Source organism: Sus scrofa, chromosome 4 (assembly GCF_000003025.6).
Source record: "Sus scrofa isolate TJ Tabasco breed Duroc chromosome 4, Sscrofa11.1, whole genome shotgun sequence".
Classification (NCBI taxonomy): Eukaryota; Metazoa; Chordata; class Mammalia; order Artiodactyla; family Suidae; genus Sus; species Sus scrofa.
The window spans coordinates 100,842,622-100,863,893 of NC_010446.5; the positions used below are offsets into that span (position 1 = coordinate 100,842,622).

Sequence of the window (21,272 nt, forward strand, 5' to 3'; positions counted from 1 at the left end):
TGCCTAAGTAAACAAAGCTGAGATCTGAAACCAGTTTAGCTCCAAAACATCATGCTTAACCACCCCCTATATGCACTGCTTCCCTTATTTTGGCCCCTAACATTCACTAAGACTTAGGAGAACAATATGTCTGCAATACCTGGCACCTCACTGATTGCGCAGTTGACTCGGGTGACTTGGTTAGATGTCTCCTTTGTCCTTCACAGCTCCATGTCCATCCCTCTAACCTTTGGTTGAAAAAATGTCCTTTACACACAGAGATGAATAGTTCTTCAGGCAAGACTAGAATGCCTGTGGTAGATTAAAGATGCCAATAGATTCTTTCCTTCTGCCATTGTGAGATGGAATCTATTTCTCCTCTCCTTTAATCTGGGTGGGCCTTAGACTTTACCTGACTGTAAATACAGGATTTTCCTATAGGGCACAGGGGGTTAAGAATACAAATGCAGTGGCTGGGGTTGCTGCAAAGGTGCAGTTCTATCCCTGGCCAACACAGGAGGTTAAAGGATCTGGTGTTGCCTCACCTGCAACATAGGTTGCAGCTGTGGCTCTGATTCAATCCCTAGCCCAGGAACTTCCACTTGCCATGGGGTATGGCCATAAAATAAAATTTTAAAAAAAGAATATGAGATGTTAAAAAAGAGGTCTTGCAGCTTCATGCAAAACTTTTGGAGGCACTTGATTTTGAAGCCCTGAGCTACCAGATAAGAAACTCCCATGCTAGAGAAACCCTGTGGAGAAACCCTGAGACTACATGGAGAGAGAGAAGGGCCTAATTGAGCACACCAACTAGCAGTTCTCATCAAGGTGTCAGGCATAATGCGGAAACAGTCTGGGACCTTCCAAATCAGTTCAGCCATCAACTGGACATAATTGAGCAACTCCAGCTGTGGCTATCTGCAGTAAATTTGCCCTTCTGGGTCATGCTAGAATTACTCATCCCCAAAACCATGAAATATAATACAATTTTTTTTTGCATTGAGCTATAAGTTCTGGAGTAGTTTACTAAGTAGCAAGGGATAGCTGAACCATATTTGATACCTTTAAGTGGGGTGTTGCTATAGCAAAAACCTGAAACAAGTGGCAGTGTCTTTGGAACCTGGATGCAGCAAAAGCTGGAAAGACCTCTAGGAGTTGTCAGTGAATGCTGGAAGAACACTGAGGAGACTGCTAGAGAGACTTTGAAGGACAGTGAAGAAAATATTATTGGAGGCTGAAAAAAAATGTCTTGTGTTATGTACTGGCAGAAATTTAGCAAAACCATTTCCCATGAGAATGTGGAAAACAGAAAATGTACCTAATGAACGGGTAGGTCTGGCAAAGGAAATTTTTAGGCAGAATTTCAAATGTACTAATGGATTGCTTTCAACCACATATGATAAGATATGGGTAGAAAGGTGGGCTAAAAATTTTTTTGTTTTTAAGCAGAATTTAGAGGAAATAGAGTCAGGATTTTCTAGGTTCAAAAATCAAATTGCTTCTCATCTTCATTCTCTCCAGAGAGCAAAAGCTTTCAAAACAAGTAGTTAGTTTCAGGGCAAAAATCAATCCAAGATGTAACTTAGACACGTGGTTAAGAACTCAAGAAGATTTAAGTTGATGCCTCATGTACCATTGCAGTTAAACATAGACGCCTGTAAGAATTTTAAGTGGATGCCTTTCCACTAGACAATAGGGGCTTCTAACACTTTTAAGGACTCGTTAGTCTACAACAGCCTCTAAAGCAGTCCAGGGTAGGGAAGAGCTTGTTTTAGAATAAAATGTGGGTGTATCTTTTGTCTAGAGGAGTTGATTGTAAATTGGTACAAAAGATGCCCTAAAAGTTTTTAAGCAGATCATACCAGGATGGACCAAAAAGGATTAAGACAGGACAACATGAAAAGGTACCTTAGGACCTTCAACCTGCTACTGAGAGGAAGCAGGCTGAGAACGTTACCCAGCTGCAAAAAAGGACCATTTCTTATGAAAAATGAAGGACTCAAAGAACGGAACCAAAAGCCTAGAGGACAGACCAAGAGGTCTTCTGATCAAGAGGAACCGTACTGAAGGAGCTGAACCTCAGAAGCCACATCTGTGCCTGAATTTGATTTAGATAGTTGAGATTTTGGACTTCTGACTCAGTACAGTAAATGTTATGAAACTTTTGGGGGTTTGGGGAGGGAGTGAGTAATGCATGTGGTGATGTTTATGGCCAAAAGGTGGAAGATTAAAGATGGTTCGAAATTCTTTGCTACTTCTCCCATTAAAAGATGGGGTCTAATTCTCCTCTCTGAATCTGGGCTGGTCTTAGTGACTTGCTTGACCCACAGAATGCAGTGTGTGGTCATAAATTCTGAGGTTGGGTCATAAGAAGCCTTGCAGCTTTCATCTAGGCCTCTTGACATACTGAGATGCCACGAAAAAAGTCTGACTATCTTGCTGGTGAAACACGGAGAAGCCCTGAGACCACTTGTGAAATACCACCCAGCAATCCACATGAAAGCATCAGGAATCACTTTGATTCTATGCCTGATGTGAGAGAAGTTGTTTTGGGACATCCCGAGCAGCCTTCAGCTAAATACCACCACATGACACAGTGAATGCCACATGAAGCAGACAAATTCCTCATTTGAGACCTATCCAAATTCCTGATCCACAAAACCATAAGATATGATGAAATAGTGTAGTTTTGAGCCACTGTTTTGAAGTATACCATTATGTAGAAATAGATAACTGGAGCAATGCCTTAAAATGTACACAATAATTCTGATACATTATCTCATTCATTCATTCAAAAATACTTATTTAGGACCATTATGTGTCAAGCACTATTCTATATATTAGACATAGTTAAAAAAAAAAAAAAAACCCAGCAGGAGTTCCTGTTGTGGTGCAGTGGAAACGAATCTGACTAGGAACCATGAGGTTGTGGGTTCCATCCCCAGCCTCGCTCAGTGGGTTAAGGATCCGGCATTGCTGCGAGTTGTGATGTAGGTTGCAGACGTGGCTCGGATCTGATGTTGCTGTAGCTGTGGTATAGGCTGGCAGCTGTAGCTTCAATTAGACCCCTGGAACCTCCATATGCAGCAGGTGTGGCCCTAAAAAGCTAAAAAAATAAATTAAATAAATAAATAAACCCAAGCAAAACCATGTTTTCATGGAGTTTATAGTCTACTGGGATAGCTAGACAATAAACAAAGAAATAACTACAATATGCCAAATGGTGATAAACATAATGAAGAGAAACCAAGCAGCGTTAAGAGAGCATTACAGCAAAGAAACCCTCTTTTATAAGTGAGGAAATAGGGCCTCAGAGAGATTAAATGATGGGTAAGAGAAATGGTTCCCAGGTATAAAACTGGAGCTTCATGTGGTGAAAAACTGTCCAATAGAGTTCCTAAATTCAAATATTATCTGTATTAGTGCAGTAGAGGATCCTAATTGGTATAATTGAGGCATGGATGCACATGCCTGGTTACCTAGGGAATGCAAGTAACCTGGAGAGAAAAGGTTATATATGTATGAGTTGAAAGATCTGCCCTTCAGTAGCTGGACTGGAGCAGAGGCTAGGGAGATGCATGACTCTGGGGACTATACAGAGTAAGTGGCAGCTGTGTGTGCCTCAGAGCAACAAAGAACCAGAGCGGCTTATGAGAGATATCCCTTGGTATAAGCAGAAGCATGTGTAATGAGAAGGGAACTTTGTAAAAGATTTCATTTCCTAAATGAACAGGTGGGAGTTGAGAGGTAGCTAATGGTCCTGAGACTTGAATTTATTTCCACAAGCTGATAAAAACTCAGGGACAATTTGGTTACCTTAGTTCCTTCAATTCAACATTAGTTCACCCAATGCTTACAGAGCACATGTTGAGCATGGTGTTTAAAATCTAGTATGGAAAGTGAGGCAGGCATTCATCAGATCATAACACAGATCAGACTGTGTAAGCACTATAATAAAGGCACAAGGAGGAACATAAAGGAGAGAGTGCTTAGTTAATTGTGATTAGAGAAGGTTTCACAAAAAGGTAGCATCTGATAGGGTTGTGAAGGATGCTAGTGACATGAAGGTCTATTATACACTTTAGGATGACAAAAGACAGTGCTTTCATTAACAAATTTAAATTTTCACTTATGGAAGGAGAAATGTTCCCAGTCTCTTCTGAGCGACTGCCTAGGGGTCTGTTCATTTGGAAGAGCCCTGCAGTGGAGCTAGGGCCACTGGGTACAGGAGACTTGGGTTCAAATTCCTGCCCCTGCAGCTATTAATTTCCAGCTTTGTGATTTTGACAAGTTACTTAAACTCTGTGTTTTAGTTTCCTCATTTGTAAAATAAAGTTAATTATAATGACTACCTAATAGGGTAGTTGTGTGAACAAAATGGAATAATACATGAGAAGTGTTTAATTCATTGCCCTGCACATTTTAAGCATTCCATAAATCATAGCTATGCTTTCATTAATGTCTGGATACCAGGCAGGATTCCAACCCTGTATAGAAGTCGTGAATTTTAATTTCAGCTCTGCTTCAAACGACTCTCAAGGGCTAGGCCAGTGACCCACATTTTCCATTTTTCAGCTCTCTGATTTATTATATGAGACCACAGCGTTGGCGAGGAAGCTGACTAAGCTGGTTCCCTCACTTCCTGGATGGACGTTTAGGGACAAAAAAGTGGATATTTCCTCTGCCTTGTATTATTACTCCCTTTATCTCAAAACTTCTCCCCCTGTGATGAGGAGTGTGTATGTGTGTGTGCATGTGTGTGTACTCACACTTCACTAGCTAGCTTTGTCTCTCAGCTGTAACAAAAACCTCAAGGAAAGAAATTATGACCAATCCTTCAGACAGCTGGTGGTAATTTACTCATACAACCCCCCCTCATCCTTTCAACACCCACTATTTATGTGTATCTGATGTTGGTAGAGAGCGATTCATGCCACAAACGTGGTACGTAAATATCTAAGAAGGTGGTTAGAACGGTAGGAAAGGCTTGTGTGAATGACCCGGATAATTCTCTTTGCTATGAATATAGATATTGGGCCCTAAAAATTGAAGGGATGGATGTGAGGGTTAATACATTTCTGGAACCAGAAACAATGCTGGAATAAATTCAACAAACAGCTTTCAAGACCTTCACGACACTTGCACCTGAATCATTTTCCAGGGTGGACAAACAGTTCCAGTTCAAGGCCAAGGAGCATGTATCAGGCAATCTAGGCCACTTGAAAAATCCATGGAGCTTATAACTAAAGGCAGTGTAGGATGCTGGTTTAGAGCTCAGATTGGATTCTGAATTAGGAAACATATTGCTAAGGACAAGGGAGCCATACAGCTATGGTCCCTGTTTTTGTTTCTTGTATCATGCCATCTACTATCTTGTCTCCCCATTGATCAAGGGGGACTTCTCTGGATTTAAATTCTAGTAGACACTAAGAGTCCTTGGTGTTATCTCCTTTACAGATTAGACTGTGTGTGTGTGTATGTGTGTATACACATATATATGTATATAAACACACATATATGTTATGTATATATATGTGGGTGTATATACACACATATGTATATGTACACACGTTGTTTCATAAATATGTATTTTTTCATGTATATGTATATATATTTTCATATATATGTATACATATTTATCTACAACATAACTCAGTTTTTAAAACTTTTGAGAAAAACTTTTTAAATTTTAAACATGGAACAGTTGTCAAAATAGTACAATGAAGTTCTATGAATCCTTCACTTGATTCACTGATCATTAACATTTTGCCATATTTGTTTTCTCTCTCCCCCTCACACACAATTATTGATGAACAATATGAAAGATGCAGAGTCTTCACCCCTTAATAGTTTAGTCTGTATCTCCTAAGAATAATCAAAATTACTGAATTACTATGATGGTGTAAAAGAATACACCATCTCTCCCAGGTCAGCTTTTGTCACTGTTAAATAGAACCTGATTGACATATTTGCATTAAATTACCTCCCTGGTAGTTATTTGGCTCAAAACTGCACAACCAAGAGAACTCATCAAAATAATCACTCCCAGGACAAAGGCAAAATACACAACAAAGACAAATTACCTCTTCTACACTTAGAACGACTGGAAATCAATTTCTTGGCAACTTAGAAAAGCAGTTTGTTCTTTCTTCCATCTGGCAAGGGTTCAGAAAATATTGAGCTACAGCTTCAGAAAGCCTCACACAATTAAGAAAAAATTTTAATGAGAAACATTCCACATTTGCATATGCACTTTTGTTTTAATTTTGATCTTAGCATATGAAAAGCCAAAATGTTGAGCTGTGGAGTTCAGTATCAAACATCTCACAATACAAAGCAAAAAAATGAGGATACCTCAAACAGTCCTTTATGCTTGCAAAGTTCAAGTGAAGAGACTGGCCCTTAGAGTTAATTCCATCCTGGATCATATCAGTTCAGTAAAGGAAAAGACACACCCCACATTAACCACTATGATTCCTTTCAATTAAAATAATTTTTCAATTAGATAAAAATATTTCCAATTTTTAGTCTAGTTTAGTCTATTGATATAACAATAGGTGTAGAAATACTAGCTTACTCTAAATCAAAGGTTGTGATATAAAGAATTATTGCATCCTCTATCTGTTGGCTTTGGTAAGTTCTCAGGAGATGGGGGAGGGAAAAACCAAGGCCAGAAGGTCCTGGTGCTGATGGACTGATTCAACTGATTCAAGCTCTTGATTCAACTGCAAAGGTGTTTAGGGCTAGACCTAAGTGGAGGGGAGGGAGGTACTCACCTGTAAACTTTTAAAAATGTTAAAAGCTCAGTAATCAAGACATGATATTTTAACACATCCGTGGCATATGGAATTCCCTAGGCCAGGGATTGAATCTGAGCCACAGCTGCAGCAATGCAGGATCTTTAACCCACTGCACTGGGCAGGAATCGAACCTGAGCCTCCTGACCCGAGCTGCTGCAGTTGGATTCTTAACCCATTGTGCTACAGTGGGAACGCCTTAATGCAATATTTTTAAAAAGAAAATTAATGCAAAAAATCCATGATGAACAAAACGTCGAAATTTTTACAGATAGGATCTGCTCCTGCGCTTGCATGATCCTAGGAGTCGTGTGATCCTAGGAGTAAGTGCTTTACTTGCTTCCCTCTGCTGGGCACCATGTTTTTCATCCCAGATGGTGTGACAAGAGCCAAATGGTTACTCTCTGGTGCTGTGTTCTGCTGACCTTGTTGGCAACAGCTCTCTGTGCATAATGAACTGCCAGACATCAGGTGGTACCTTTAAGACGCCACAGGGTAAAAGGGACTGAGCCAAGGCCAGCTCCTCCAATCTTCTTCCCAAATAGCTTCAAGGCTCAAGGGAATATTTCTGGGTTTTATAGGGCGACGGGGAGATGGTAGAACTGATGAGAAGGGGAGATGGTGGAAGAGGGGAAAAAAGAACAGTTTACCTCATGTGTTGCTGCTGATGTAACTAGAAGTGAATTTTCAAAAGCCTATCACTTTAAGAAAATCCTGAATTCCTACTTGGCACATGTGTTAAGAATCCAATTGCAGTGGCTCAGTTTGTTGAGGAGGTGCAGGACTCCAATTCAATCTCTGGCCTAAGAACTTTCATATAACTCAGGTGTGGCCATAAAAAAAAAAAAAAAAAAAAATCCTGAGCCCCAACTGTCAGTTTGAGCTACCTGCCCATTCAACACAAAAACCGTTTTTAGTCTTTATGTCACATGAACTATAGTTGGCTCTGGAAATGAAACTAGCCATGCTACATCCTCCATACAGGCTGTAATGAATTCCAGCTGCTTAGGAAACTCCATCAGACTGGAGCCTCTCCTTTGGCAAAAGCTGCTCACCAGGAATACCCAACCTGATCTCCTGACAGAGCAAACCATCTACAAGTGCCCCCTACTGGCAGAACCTATCCTACAGAATCAGCCTTAGAATGTATCTTGTTTGGCCATTAGCTGGAACATAAAGGCCTCAGGTAATCAGTCACCAACACTCCTCCAATGATCTTACACATGACCTGCTTCAACATTTACAGGCCAGGCCCTCTGCAGGCACCAGGCATTTGCATGTTCCTTCAGATGGCCTGCTGGTTCCTAACGTGGAGCACAGAGGTCTTCTTCCTCCTCTCCACCTACATCTGCCTCACAAGCCCAGCCTGCCTTTCTAGGTAGTTAGTCTGGGGACACTTGTGCAAAATTTTTTTAAAAACTGACCCTTTGGGTGGGACACTGGAGTCACAGCTCTGAACCTTAGCCTGGAGAGCTTATCATTTGCCAGGTTCTTGTCAACCCCTCCACCTAGGGCCAAATTCTGCTTCCAGTTTTCTTGTATGGAAGGCAGGGCCCTGGATTTTTACCTAGTTTCCAATAGCTTTATTTTTAGATGTTGGTCCCTGCTTCTTGGGCTCCCTGACATCCACAGGGCAAGTAGGGCCCTGTCCTAAGAGGATGGGGTAAATTTAGGGAAGGGAAGTTTGGAGGGCCAGCTGAGAAGGAGAGAGGTAAGAAGGTAAGATACATGAGAGTCTTCTCAGATTTCACTGAAGGAAAAGTGAAAAAGGCTGCAGCTAATGAAGAGCTGAAGTCAAAGGGTGAGAAAAACTAGCTCATGTGTCAAACTAGAGGAGTAAAAGGAGACCATAAAATTTAGAGATGTCACAAAATTTAGCATCACCATTGAGCCCAATTCTGCTATTTGGCTTTGGCAAACCCAACAACCAAGTACTGACTTCATACTGTTTCTTACGTCTCTGAACTTGTGCTCCTGTGGGTTATCACTATATCTAATCAGCATAACATGCTAGTAGAACGAATAGTTTGTCATCCAGATTTTTGTTAATATCTGAACATTCACTTTCAAAAAAAATAGTTAGATGTTATTCAGAGTAAAAATCTCCTTATATGATTTACATGTTGAAATTCTGTTAAACCTTCAAATATAAAATGGTAATGATGAGTGAAATGATGCAAAAATGAAAATATTTGGGAAAGCTATTAATTTAAAAATCAAGTTATCATTTTTATTAATAACATTACTGTTAATAGTTACTTTAGCTGCATATATCCCCCCCGGTTCTGACTCTCCTAAACCCTGACTAGTCTGAGGGCAGCTCTGCTAATTTATATTAGAAACTAAACTACATGTGTAAGGTGGTCTCCCAATAAATTATCTAAGGCAGAGCTCCCTGGCTGGCACTCTTTTGCTGCAAACAGGTTACACTGTCCAGAAATTGATCCCCTCAACCCTAAGGCATCAGAGAAGACAGCCAGAGCCAGTCACTGCCAACAACATCTCTCAGGGATGCTTGGAGAGCTGACTGAACACACAGACTCAGAAGAGTCTGAGGTTTTTATTGTTCTGAGGATACAGTCTAAAATCTATAACATGACACACATAACTTGACCTCAGCTCTGGTTACACTCCCCCTTGCTTTTTAGTGCTTGATTTGCAATAGCCTCATTCCAGAAGGAAATAAGGGAAGAAATAAATGCTACTTTTTCCCCCAATTTCCAGGAGTTCAGGTAATGGAGGCAGACTGTGGTAGGCAGTCTCTAAGAGGGTCCCTAGTAGTCCTTGATAACCATACTCTTGGTATTGGAAAGAAATTTATTGTAAGTGATTGGCTCATGTGATTATGGAGGATGAGAAATCTTACAATTTGTTGTCTGGAAGCTGGAAACCCAGGAAATTCAGTGGTGTTGTTCTGAGACATAGAAGTCCATGATAGAGTCCCAGGCAGAGGTCAAAAGACGAATATCCTAGCTCAGCAGTCAGGCAGAGAGAGAGCTACTTCCCTCTTCCTCCCATCCTTTTGTTCTATTTAGGTCCTCAGCGGATAGGCTGTGCCCATCCACACTGGGGAGGGTTATCTGCTTTACTCAATCTACTAACTTCACATGCTAATGACATCTGGAAACACCCTCACAGGCTCTCTCCAAAAAAATCTTTAGCCAAACATGCTATCCAGTCAAGTTGACACCTAAAATCCAGTCAAGTTGACACCTAAAATTAACCATCACAGCCTCTAAGTTTTGGGATAATGTACCTGCGCAGCAATAGATAACTGATACACAGACTCCTGAACCTTCCCCCAATCCAAGGTCATCATGCTGCAGAGTTTAGAGATCTAGTCCTCCCTTTTACAATGAAGCCATTGTTCTCTTTACAGTCCAGAAGGGGGAAGAATTCAAAGCACTTATTTAAGGTTGCACAACTGAAAAGTAAATCTATGGTGAAAATGAAGGGAATGCCAAGGAGTACTTTGGTAGGAGCATTCTGTAGAATATACTGCCTAGGCATTCTCTTTCCAGATGTGCTTTTAATTACTACCAAGAATATTTTTTCCTTTTAGAAGATATGTGAAATTCATGAAAACCCTTCCTACTGAGACTACAATAAAGCTGTACATTTTAGTTTTAATATTCAGACGGAGATTCCAAAGTCAAGATTTATCAAGCAAAGAGGCAAAAAGATGTTATACACTGGAATATTATGGAGACTAAAAAGATGCTAAAGCACGGTATTGTTTCTGTTTGTATTTGTTCACGTGAGCATCTCTTTTATTGGTTCCACCCTCTCTGAGTGAGTGCTGTATGGCTAAGGGTGGTGTGCGTGAGCACATGCACAGTGGACAAAAGCCCTCCATTATGTGAGCGCATGTGCCCATTGTTCTGGGCACTGAGCCCAGTTCGCTTTAAGTCTTTGTTATTTGCACAGTGTCCCATATTCTCTTTTGAAATGTGCAATTCATCCAATTTTATTAGCCTGAATATGGAGCTATCTGATGCTTTTTGGATAGATTCTTGCTCATGCCTAGGTACACTATCTCTTGTTTTAAATAGGTCATTCATTTCTCTGCGTTGACCTTCAGGCGTTCTGCCATGTGAATTGAAAGCAAATCTTCACAGGGTCAGCTTTTAATAATGCAGTTTATTATTTTAAAACAGATGACATTTCACACTTATGCTAATTTGGAAACCAGACCATTTTTGTCAAAGTACTATCAAAGGCTTTTTGTTGTTGTTGTTTGGTTTTGACTTTTGAGCAAAAGAAGATCTAGGTCCATTAAAAAGAAAAAAATGTTTAATGCATACAAGATGAACAAAAATAATAACTCCAGTACACATGAAACAAAAATGTAACACTACTTCTACCACTGCGCAACTGTGTCATCTTGTCAAATTATTTTACCATTCTATAAAAACAGAGATAATAATAGCACCTTGGAGTTCCTGTCGTGGCTCAGCGGTAAAGAATGTGACTAGTATCCATGAAGACATAGGTTTGATCCCTGGCCTTGCTCAGTGGGTTAAGGATCTGGTGTTGCTGTGGCTGTGGTGTAGGCCAGCAGCTACAGTTTTGATTTGACAAGGAGCCTGGGAACCTCCATAGGCCGCAGGAGCGGCCCTAAAAAAGACCAAAATAATAACAACATCTTTGACTCAGAATTGTAGTGAGGATTAAATGAGACTATGCTTAATCATTGCTTAAAATATGACCTAGCATGGAGCCAGTACTCAACAAATATTATTAATAATACAAATTATACATGTAATAATGATAGCAATAATGCTGCTGCCATGTATGTCAGTGATCAAAAATTTAAATCACAGAACTCTGTTTGGAATGCCTGTGAGATCTAGTACAAACTCCTTATACTTACAAGCCTGCTCTGCAAACAAGACTGTGAAAACAAGTACCTTGAAGAAGGGGCTGTGGTGTCCTGAGGCAAACATCTCCCTGCCTGCTACCCCCTCCCACCATGAACCCTACACTGTCTAGTCAACATATGCAACCCTCTGTGAAGATATTTTTTATATTATCCAGGGTCTTCTCCATGGGCGTGACCTTCATCCCTTTGTCCCCTCGTCTAAACATCACCATCCCCACACTTGTGGGGGTAAAACTTCAACTAGGGTTAAACAATAACACCTCAATCAGGAGTTTCAAATTCAGCTTGATACAGAGACTCTGACAATGGAGTTTTTCTCTCCTTCTCGCAATTATTTTCTGTGCGGGTTTTATTTTCAGTGTCTGCAGGGTAGCAAGTTATCTGTCAGCAGGCCCAGGCCTACACTCTCTGTCAGCTTTACATCCATTAGAAGAAAGGGTGCTCTGTCAGGAGAACCCTGAAGAACCCTGTCTGGACTAAGTTGAGTCAATGCCCATCCCTGAATTAATTCCTAAGGCTCTGGGGAAAAATTACTTTTTTTTTTTTCAATTGACATTCATTTTTTTTTTTTCTGTTTTAAGACAATTTTTAGACCAATTTTAGATTTAAATTACTCTCTCTCTCTTTTTTTTTTTTTTTTGGCTGTGCCCACGACATGTAGAAGTTCCTGGGCCAGGGAATCACCCAGGCTGCTGCAGTGACAATGTGGGATCCTTAGCCCACTGAGCCACAAGGGAACTCCCATTCAAATTACTCTTTTTCCAAAAGGCCTATGATACCTCCTTTTTAAACTTCATTCCCCTCATTCAATGAACCAACAAATCCTGTTGGCTCTATCTCCAAAACATATTTCAAATCTGTTCTTACCAGCCCCAAGGCTGCCGTCCTGATTTAAATCACCATTTTCTTTTCTTTTTGTCTTTTTGGCATTTCTTGGGCCACTTCCACAGCATATGGAGGTTCCCAGGCTAGGGGTTGGATCGGAGCTGTAGCCACCAGCCTACGCCAGGGCCACAGCAACACGGGATCTGAGCCGCATCTGCGACCTACACCTACACGGCAACGCCAGATCCTTAATCCACTGAGCAAAGCCAGGGATCGAACCTGCAACCTCATGGTTCCTAGTCGGATTCCTTAACCACTGCGCCACGACAGGAACTCCCACCATTTTCTTATATTTATACTACTTACTGGAATAGTTTTCAAAGTAGCCTCCCTGCTTCACCTTGTGGAAGCACTCTTTCACTCTTCTACTCCTAAAGTCTGTTTTACAAGAGCAGAGTGATATTTTAAAACATTTTCCAGATCATATCACGTTCAAACCCTTCATTGGTTTCCCAAAACTCTTAGAATAAAATCAACTTCTTACTATGGACTACAAAGTCTCAGGTGACCTAGCCAGCCCACCTCATCCCCCTTAGCTCTTTTATTCTCTCTTACTCTCCTTTTGTTTAGCATGTTCCAGCTGCCCTGGTCTTCTTTGTGCTGCCCATACATACCAAGCTTACTTCTACCTTAGGGGTTTTACCATCACAGTTCTCCCATCATCTGCTTTTTAGCCAATGATACTATTTTACTTTCCTTGTAAGCCTTATTACTATCGGAAGTCACTTTATCTGTTTATTTATTAACTTGTTTACTGTTTTTCTCCTTAACAGTCCCACTACAACTTCGTTAAACTTAAGCTTGTGAAGGTAGAACCTTTATCAGATATTCCAGCATCATTCTATTCTTCATTCTATTCTAGCATCTAGAATTATGGCTGACATTGCATACATACTTTTTGAAGATATGAATGAACCAACTTTGACTAAGTTTCTAAAAAGAGGATACTAGAAGAGGAGATCCTCAGAATCAAAGTGAAACCGAGCAGTGCCCTACGGGGCTCCTGGGCACAAAAGTCTTTCTATGTCCCCCATTTCTTATTTTTAGGAAATGGGCCTCATTCAGCCTCCATGGCCTTCCCTGAGTTTCAAATGGCAGGTTCAGATACTTGCTGATCAGAGAAGGGATGGGCTGCAAAGACAGGGAGGAATAGTCAAGGAACAATAGTACCACCTTGGGGTAGGGTCCAGGTTCCCCCTCCAGGGATATACATAATGATGTAGGCATCTTAGATACCTAAGATAAAAGCTATATCCCCTATGCCTCTTAATCTTGAGGTGAACAAGTGTTAGAAAAACAAGAAATGGGGGACAGAGAAAAGTTTTTGTGCCCAGGAGCCCCACAGGGCTCTGCTCGGTTTCAAAATGAACAAGTGAAAACTCAAAAACAAAACAAAACAGGTTCAGAAGGGGCAGAAGTAGGGGAAGCAATTAAAACCTAGATAGCAAGAAGAAACCAACTGGTCCCAACCGTGTTTTCCACTCTCGTGTTGCTCCATGAAGATGCAAGGTTCACACAGAGAGGTACGTCATACTACTGTGGGTTTCATTGCCCTCATGGATCTAGGAGAGAGCAGGTACCTTAATAGACCGTCCCATCAAGACTTTCATAAAGCAATGGTGAAAAAAGTATCCACCAAAGGAAATGTAAGGTTATTATCCAGAGTAAGGAAGAATGAATAAACATCCCCACAGCAAGCCCCCGCCAAAAAAAAAAAAGAGAGAAAAAAAATGTTTGTAATAATCCATGATGTGATATCTTGTCATTTAGAAGACATCCACTTTAATGTAAATGTATGCTTGAGAAATGCAAATGGTTTTAATATTAACCTGAATCAAAGAAAGGCAGAAAGATATATCTTTTGAACATCTACTCAAAACCATATAACACACTCAAAAGATATGCTCTTAAATGTTTTCTCTTTCTTATGCTTCAGAAAAATTTAGTAGTCAAGATAAAGTTCTATAAGACACCTCCTTTTGGATGTACCACGTGAAAGTAATTCATTTACCTGATATACATTTCTTCTACCATAGTATCTCTCAGTAGAAGACCTTAGTATTCATTCCACAGTTGACCTAGAAATTTAAGAGTAATCCTTGTTTCCTCCCTCTTCTTTGTTGCCCACTCTTATTGATCAACATGTACCATCAATTCTACCTCAGAAATTCTAACTATCCCTTATTACCAGTGCTACTATCACTCCCTAAATTCAGGCCCTCATCACCTCAGACCCTGAACCACTTTTAATAGCTTGCTAGTTATCCCATCTCTTTACTCAACCCACTTTACTCCATCTCCCACACAGATGTCCCACTTAGGATTCTAACTAAAAGATCCAACTACATCAGTATCCTGATTTTAAACCTTCCGTAGCTTATCAAAAGCAAAACCCCAACAACCTTTGTGTCTTGGTTGGAGTGACAGAACACAAAAGTCTCTCTGAATTATTTATCAATGCAACAGTTCTTTAGTTCAGTGATTCTCTAAACTTGCTGTACATGAGTTATTCTGAACATGAGGCTAGAGCCTCATTCGGAAACAGATTTACTTGGTCTGGAGTGGATCTTGTACATCGGGGTTTTTTTGTTTTTTGTTTTTTGTTTTTTGTTTTTGTTTTTTGTTTTGTTTGTTTGTTTTTTTGTGGCTGCACCTGTGGCATATGGAAGTTTCTGGGCAGGGCATCAAATACAAGCTGCAGCTGTGACCTATACCACAGCTGCAACAACACTGGATCCTTAACCCAATGCACCACTGCAGGAACTCCCCAGTTTTTTCAGTCTACCCAGGCAATTCAAATACGTAGCCAGGTTTGAAAAATACAATTTAAAAGATACCAGAAAGATGTTTTTACTTCCCCAAAACATGAAGTAACAGGATCCATATTCACTGCCACTCAGCCTTGATAGAAATATTAAAACCTGAACAGAATATATATGAAACAAAGATTTTCAGACACTGGATATTTGGTAACACAGATAGTGATCCAAGAAACAAAGTGAGCCACACAACTGTCCTAGTTTTCTCCTTAGAGACAGTTTAAAGTTGGTAGTGGTAAGAGAGGGAACAAAGGCAGAACCTAGTTATTTCCCTAAATTGAGAAAAAGCTAGGAATTTGGGAAGGACAAGGTAGCAAGAGTTCTTAGAGAATAGTACCAGAAAAGAGAAAATTCCAGAGATCTGCAAAGGGGCCCCTTTGAGTATTCAGTTATATACTGATCAATATGTTTGTACAAGGGATCTAAGGCTGAGGTAAGAACCATAGGAGAGAATCAGAGGGACAAACCTCTTGGCTCACACAAGCCTAAAAACAGTTTGTTTCTCCAGCAAGAGAAGAAGAAAAAAAAAATCATAATTCATGGGATACTGGGTAGAATACTCAAAAGAGTGTTAGCCCAGTGGAGGGGAAAGTTATAAAACGTTTCTTTGGTTCCACTTAACAAACCTTAAACACAAGACCCCAAAGGGACAAATGTTTCCAAGCAACTTAAACCATGTCCCATAATAAAGCCCAAGAATATTTACAAAAATCAAAATTATCTAGCATCCAATAATAAAATGCTCAATATACATCTGTTCAGATATTTCTACATATACAAAGAAGCAGGAAAACACTACTCAAAATGAAGAGAAAAATCAATCACTAGAAACACACTAGGAACTGACATGATGTTAGAATTTTAAAAAAATTATTATTATTATTATTTTTTTTTGTCTTTTGCTTTTTTCAGGGCCACACACCCACGGCATACGGAGGTTCCCAGGCTAGGGGTCAAATTGGAGCTGTAGCCATTGGCATATACCACTGCCACAGCAACCCAGGATCCGAGCTGCATCTGAGACCTACGCCATAGCTCATGCAATGCTGGATCCTTAACCCACTGAGCAAGGTCAGGGATTGAACCTGAGTCCTCAAGGTTGCTAGTTGGGTTCATTAACCACTAAGCCACTATGGGAACTCCTAAAATATTTTTATAACATTCCATAGAGTCAAGAAGGTAGAATAAAGATTGATCAAGTAAAGATTGAGCAGGTAAAGACTGATCAATAAAGATTGATCAAGTAAAATATATGGAAGTTAGTTTTTTAGAAGACACAAATAAAACTTAGAGATGAAAAAGCCAGTATCTGAGATGAAAAATAAACTGAATGGAATTAATAGCAAATTAGACCTTGCAGAAGGAAAAATTGGTGGACTTGAAGACATAGGAATAAAAATAATCCAAAATAAAACAAAGAGAAAAAAAAAGACTTTTAAAAAACAACAAAGCATTAGTGATCTGTGGGAAAAATTCAAGTGATCTAATATATATATATATATAACTGGAGTCCCCCCAAAAGATGTTAGATGGGGGGGATAAAAATTTTTCAGAGAAATAATGGCTGAAAATTGTCCAACTTTAATGAAAACTATAAACTCCACAAAAATCAAAGCAAAAGAAACATGAAAATAACTATTTCAAGCTACATTGTAATCAAATTGCTTAAGATCAGTGATAAAGGGAAAATTTAAAAAGCATTCAGGAGGAAAAAAAACCATTATGTACAGAGGAACAAAGAAAAGAATGAGAGCAGAAGTCTCATCAGAAAAATTACAGTCTAAAAGACAGCAGAACATCTTTAAAGGACTGAAAAAAAATACAATTACCTAGAATTCTGTAACCAGAAGGGCAGACTTCTTGTGTGTGCAATATGTATAATCATACAGGGTACTATGCTAAGAATTGTTTAATATTCTGCTCTTGATGGCTTGAAATTCTTAATAATTTTGAACAGAGGGCACTATATTCTCATTTTGCATCAAGCCCCCACAAATACTATATGCAAAAAATGAACCTTGATCAGTACCTTATAGTACATACAATAGTTAATTCAAAACGGATCATAGGCCTAAATGTAAAACATGACTATAAAACTTCTAGAAGAAAACAAATATTTTTGCGATCTTGGGTTAGGTAAAAATTTCTTAGATATAACATTAAAAATAAAAAACCTTAAAAGAAAAATTTGATTGTTTGGATTTACTTTAACAAAATATTAAAAATTTCTGGTCTTCAAAAGACCCTGTTACTAAAATGAAAAGACAAGCTATAGACCGGGATAAAATATTTACAAAGTACATATATAATAAAGACCTGCATTTAGAATAAAGAGATCCCAAATTTAACAAAAAAGCAAACAACTCCATAAAAATGGGCACAAAATTTCAATGCTTTACCAAAAACATATAGGTCATGATATCACACATGAAAAAGTGTTCAACATCAATAGTCAATGAGAAATGCAAATCAAAATCAGAGTCCCATATCCAGTTGCCATTAACCAAGTGGTTTATATTACCAGCATGAAATATGCTGGGGCTATAACATGGTTCTCCAACCCTGCTTCCCTATTCCCATAATGAATTTTACCTAAGGAAAGCAAGCTTGCCATCTGGAATTTCAATTTTACAATGAAGACAGACTGGCTCAGAGAAGAGATATGCAGACACCTGAAACAGTCATAAAGATTCCCAAGCCATGTAGACTATGACTTGAAAATATTAGCATCTCAGAATAAAAGATGGTGTACATGAGAAGAGAGGTTGATCATTAATGACACTCATCATCCAAAGAAGGAAGAACCCATCATATCCTTTGATACTGTTTGAAGCTGTGAATTTTTTAATTCATAATTGACTAATTAATTCTCTTCTAAATTCAAGTTACATAAACAACCTTTCGTTATGATTTGGCTCCCAAATGTGGTGAGTATGCCAAAAGACCTCACTGAAATTAAAATTTTTTTTAAAAACAGGGCCTAGTTCCCTACGATGTTAGTTAGAGTCACTATAAATTAGTAATTTGCCATTCTGGGTTTACATAGTAGTTCTGTAGATTTGTTTAATGATAAGTCTGAGAAACAGACTGAACAAGCTAAAGCACAATTTCCCTGGAACTCTCAGACCTGATTTTTTAATTTTTTAATGAGGGTCAGAGTAGCACCAACCTCAGTGAAATTTCTGACACTCTTTCATTTGGGTATTCCTTAAGTCTTTAAAAACATTTCGAAACTCATCATATCAACTAAGAGATTTGTCAGATGAATAACTGTTAAGAAAACAATGAAAGCATGTCATCTATTTTAACAATTAAAGCACAATTTAGAGAAACTAATTCTAACCCTACAATTTTTTGTTACCAAAGACAGAAGAAAAATCGTATCTTTAGGATAAAAAGTCATGACCCACTTAAAATTTTGCAACTGCAATGTTTCTTTTGATGAAAAGAGTCCACCCCAGCATATATAAAGTAGTTAAGAAGACTTTAAATTATAAATATATATTCAGATTTTTGTTTCAGGCTTTTTAAAAAATTCTAATCTGTGAAAAATATTCAACACATCATACACATTTTAAAAAGTAATTATGTTTCGGCTAAAAATTAAATAATAAATACTTCTTGCTTCATTCAGTCTTAAAAGCAGTAATTTATCATGGGTTTCTTAATAGAAATGTGATTCCTTTAAGCACTGTTAACTGAATAGTCTGACTCTTTTCTCAAATAAACAGTGAACAGTGTGAAGAATAAAGTGTTTGTGAATAAATTAAGTTTCCTAGTTCACAAATAGAACATTGTCCTGAACACAAAATGCAGATCCCATTAATATTTAATTCTATAATTAATACTCAAAAGATCCAAATCCTGATTTCATACTTGGGAAACAAGCCTAGAAAAATGAAGAAACTTTTTTCACATCCCAGTTAGTTAATGGCAGCTTAGATACATACTGAAACCACTACTGTCTTATAGTTTGATTTACGGGTTCTAGCTTCCCATAAAAGAATAAGCTCAAGATGCTCTGACAAGGAAATGTTCATTTAAAAAAAAAAAAATGTCAGCAGCACAATCTGTCTCTTCTGCAAAAAAATCGTATGCATGGCAGATTTTCATCCTGCTACTGCTACATGAAGAAAATTTGGGCCTAATTTGTCGGGTCTTCCAAGCCAGAGCAACGGAAGTGACTGGGTTTATTTAGCTGGGGCTGGTCCTGCTCGCCAAGCATCATCCAGCCAACAGGCAAGGCTCCAGCTCTGCAGGGGAAGAAAGGTAGCCTAGAAAGAAAGAACCATCGTCAACTCCCACCCTGCTGTCTAAGATTAGGGTGGGGGTGGGGCTGGGGGGGGAATAAGGCAGTGAGTACTCTTTTAATAGTACACCCACACACATTAGCTTTATCTTCTTTTACTATCCCTAGTGCTTCCAGCCTGGCATGGCTTTCTGATCATGTGTTCATCTTTTCTTTGACTCGACTCAACCGGCGTGGCCTTCAACCTCATCTCTACCAACAAAGCAGTTGTCTTCAAAGCAAAGATCTTGGAGGCAGAGACTGGGTTTCCTGAAGATTTAGTCCAGTACAATCCAGAGCCACACGTGTATTTTAGGCAACTCCCCACTGCGTCTCCCCCGCCCCCCATTACTTCCCTGCTTCCAGCCATGCTCTCCAACCTTCTCCAAGCTAATGTCACTCTGCGCCAACCCCTCCCAGGCGCCCGGTCTCTAGGCCCTGGGTCCCCTACCCGAAAGCCGTTCTAACTGTCGCAGCAGCGGGCGCTGCCACTCCCTGCGCAGTCTGCAGCCTCCCGGGCTCCCGCAGTGCGCTCACCTCATCCAGGGTGCGGCTGCGGCAGCTGCCTCTTCCTCCTCAGCCGCTGCTGCCCAGCTCCCTGCCGGTTCGGGATGCCACCGTTCCCGGCCGGGAGACTGTCGCGAGGACTGTGGGGTTCGTGCCAAGTCCCTGGACCAGTAAGGCGCGTGGTGCGCCCGGCGGGACGCACGACAGCAGCAGCCGCAGTCGCAGCAGCGGCGCCGGCAGCAGGACCCCTTGTCAGTCCTCTTCATGGATACCCGGGGCTGAGCCAGCGCAGTCCTAGTTACCCTTCCTGCTTGATTTTCCTAAGGTCCTCCCGCACTGCCACGGAGCATCCTTTGGGCGTGGATGACCACCCACTCCAGTTGCCACTGTCGTGGAGGAGACCTGGAAGGACCAGGCCTCCTCCGCCGCTGCCTCTGCCACCTGCTCCGCCCAGATTTTTCCGTGCCTCTCCCACAAACACCCGCCCTGCCTCTTCACCCAAGATCATCTCCCCACTCTCCCTCAACCTGGAGATCTTTTCATTCCCAGACCTCATTCTATTTTTTACTTCCTCTCTGCTCCACTGTCACCGTCTTCAATATCCAACCTCACAAAGTTTCCCCTTTTCTCATTCCCTTTCTCCATATTTTCCCGGTTTTTGTCCTCTATCTTCCAAATCAACCATCCTCTTATAGTATTCTTTCCTCAGAGTCATTACTTCTCCAAGTTGTTGGCAGCCACCTTATCCCAGTTTTCCCTCTTTTTTCCACTTATAAAAATCTTTTCCTTTCAATTTCCCCTTTCGTTACTATAAAAATTTTCTTTCAAATAATCTCAATTTTCCTTTCGGTTGAAACTTTCTGACAGCCATTTTTCATGAAGAATTCAGAGTAAAGTATATATAGCTTGGTATCCACCATCAGGTCAAAGGGATGTTTTCAAGGTTGAAAAAAAAAGTTCATAGGTCAAATAAATCTTTCCCTAAATGTTTGTTCTGAAAACACTTTTCTTCTATTCCACAGCATCCTCTGAGTCTCCAGCAGAGGAAAATGCTTCTGCTGCTCTATTCTATACAGAAGGGCCCCGCTTACTGGTTCCATTTACCTTTTTTTGAC

General features: G+C 39.9%; 1 protein-coding gene across 15 annotated transcripts in view; it reads right to left on the reverse strand.

Annotated features, from left to right (window-relative positions):
- LOC100624559 (myomegalin) overlaps positions 1-20,732 on the reverse strand; it is a 216,415-nt gene extending 195,683 nt beyond the window's left edge. For 12 of the 15 annotated variants that reach the window (XR_002343706.1, XM_021090661.1, XM_021090678.1 and 9 more), the window contains exon 1: positions 20,188-20,732. Coding sequence is in view for 14 of the 15 variants with exons in the window: in XM_021090661.1 (XP_020946320.1) it covers positions 20,188-20,423 (236 nt within the window). In the remaining variant the exon portion in view is untranslated. The remainder of the gene's footprint in view (positions 1-20,187) is intronic. The other 3 variants (XM_021090688.1, XM_021090648.1, XM_021090651.1) reach the window with 2 other exon arrangements.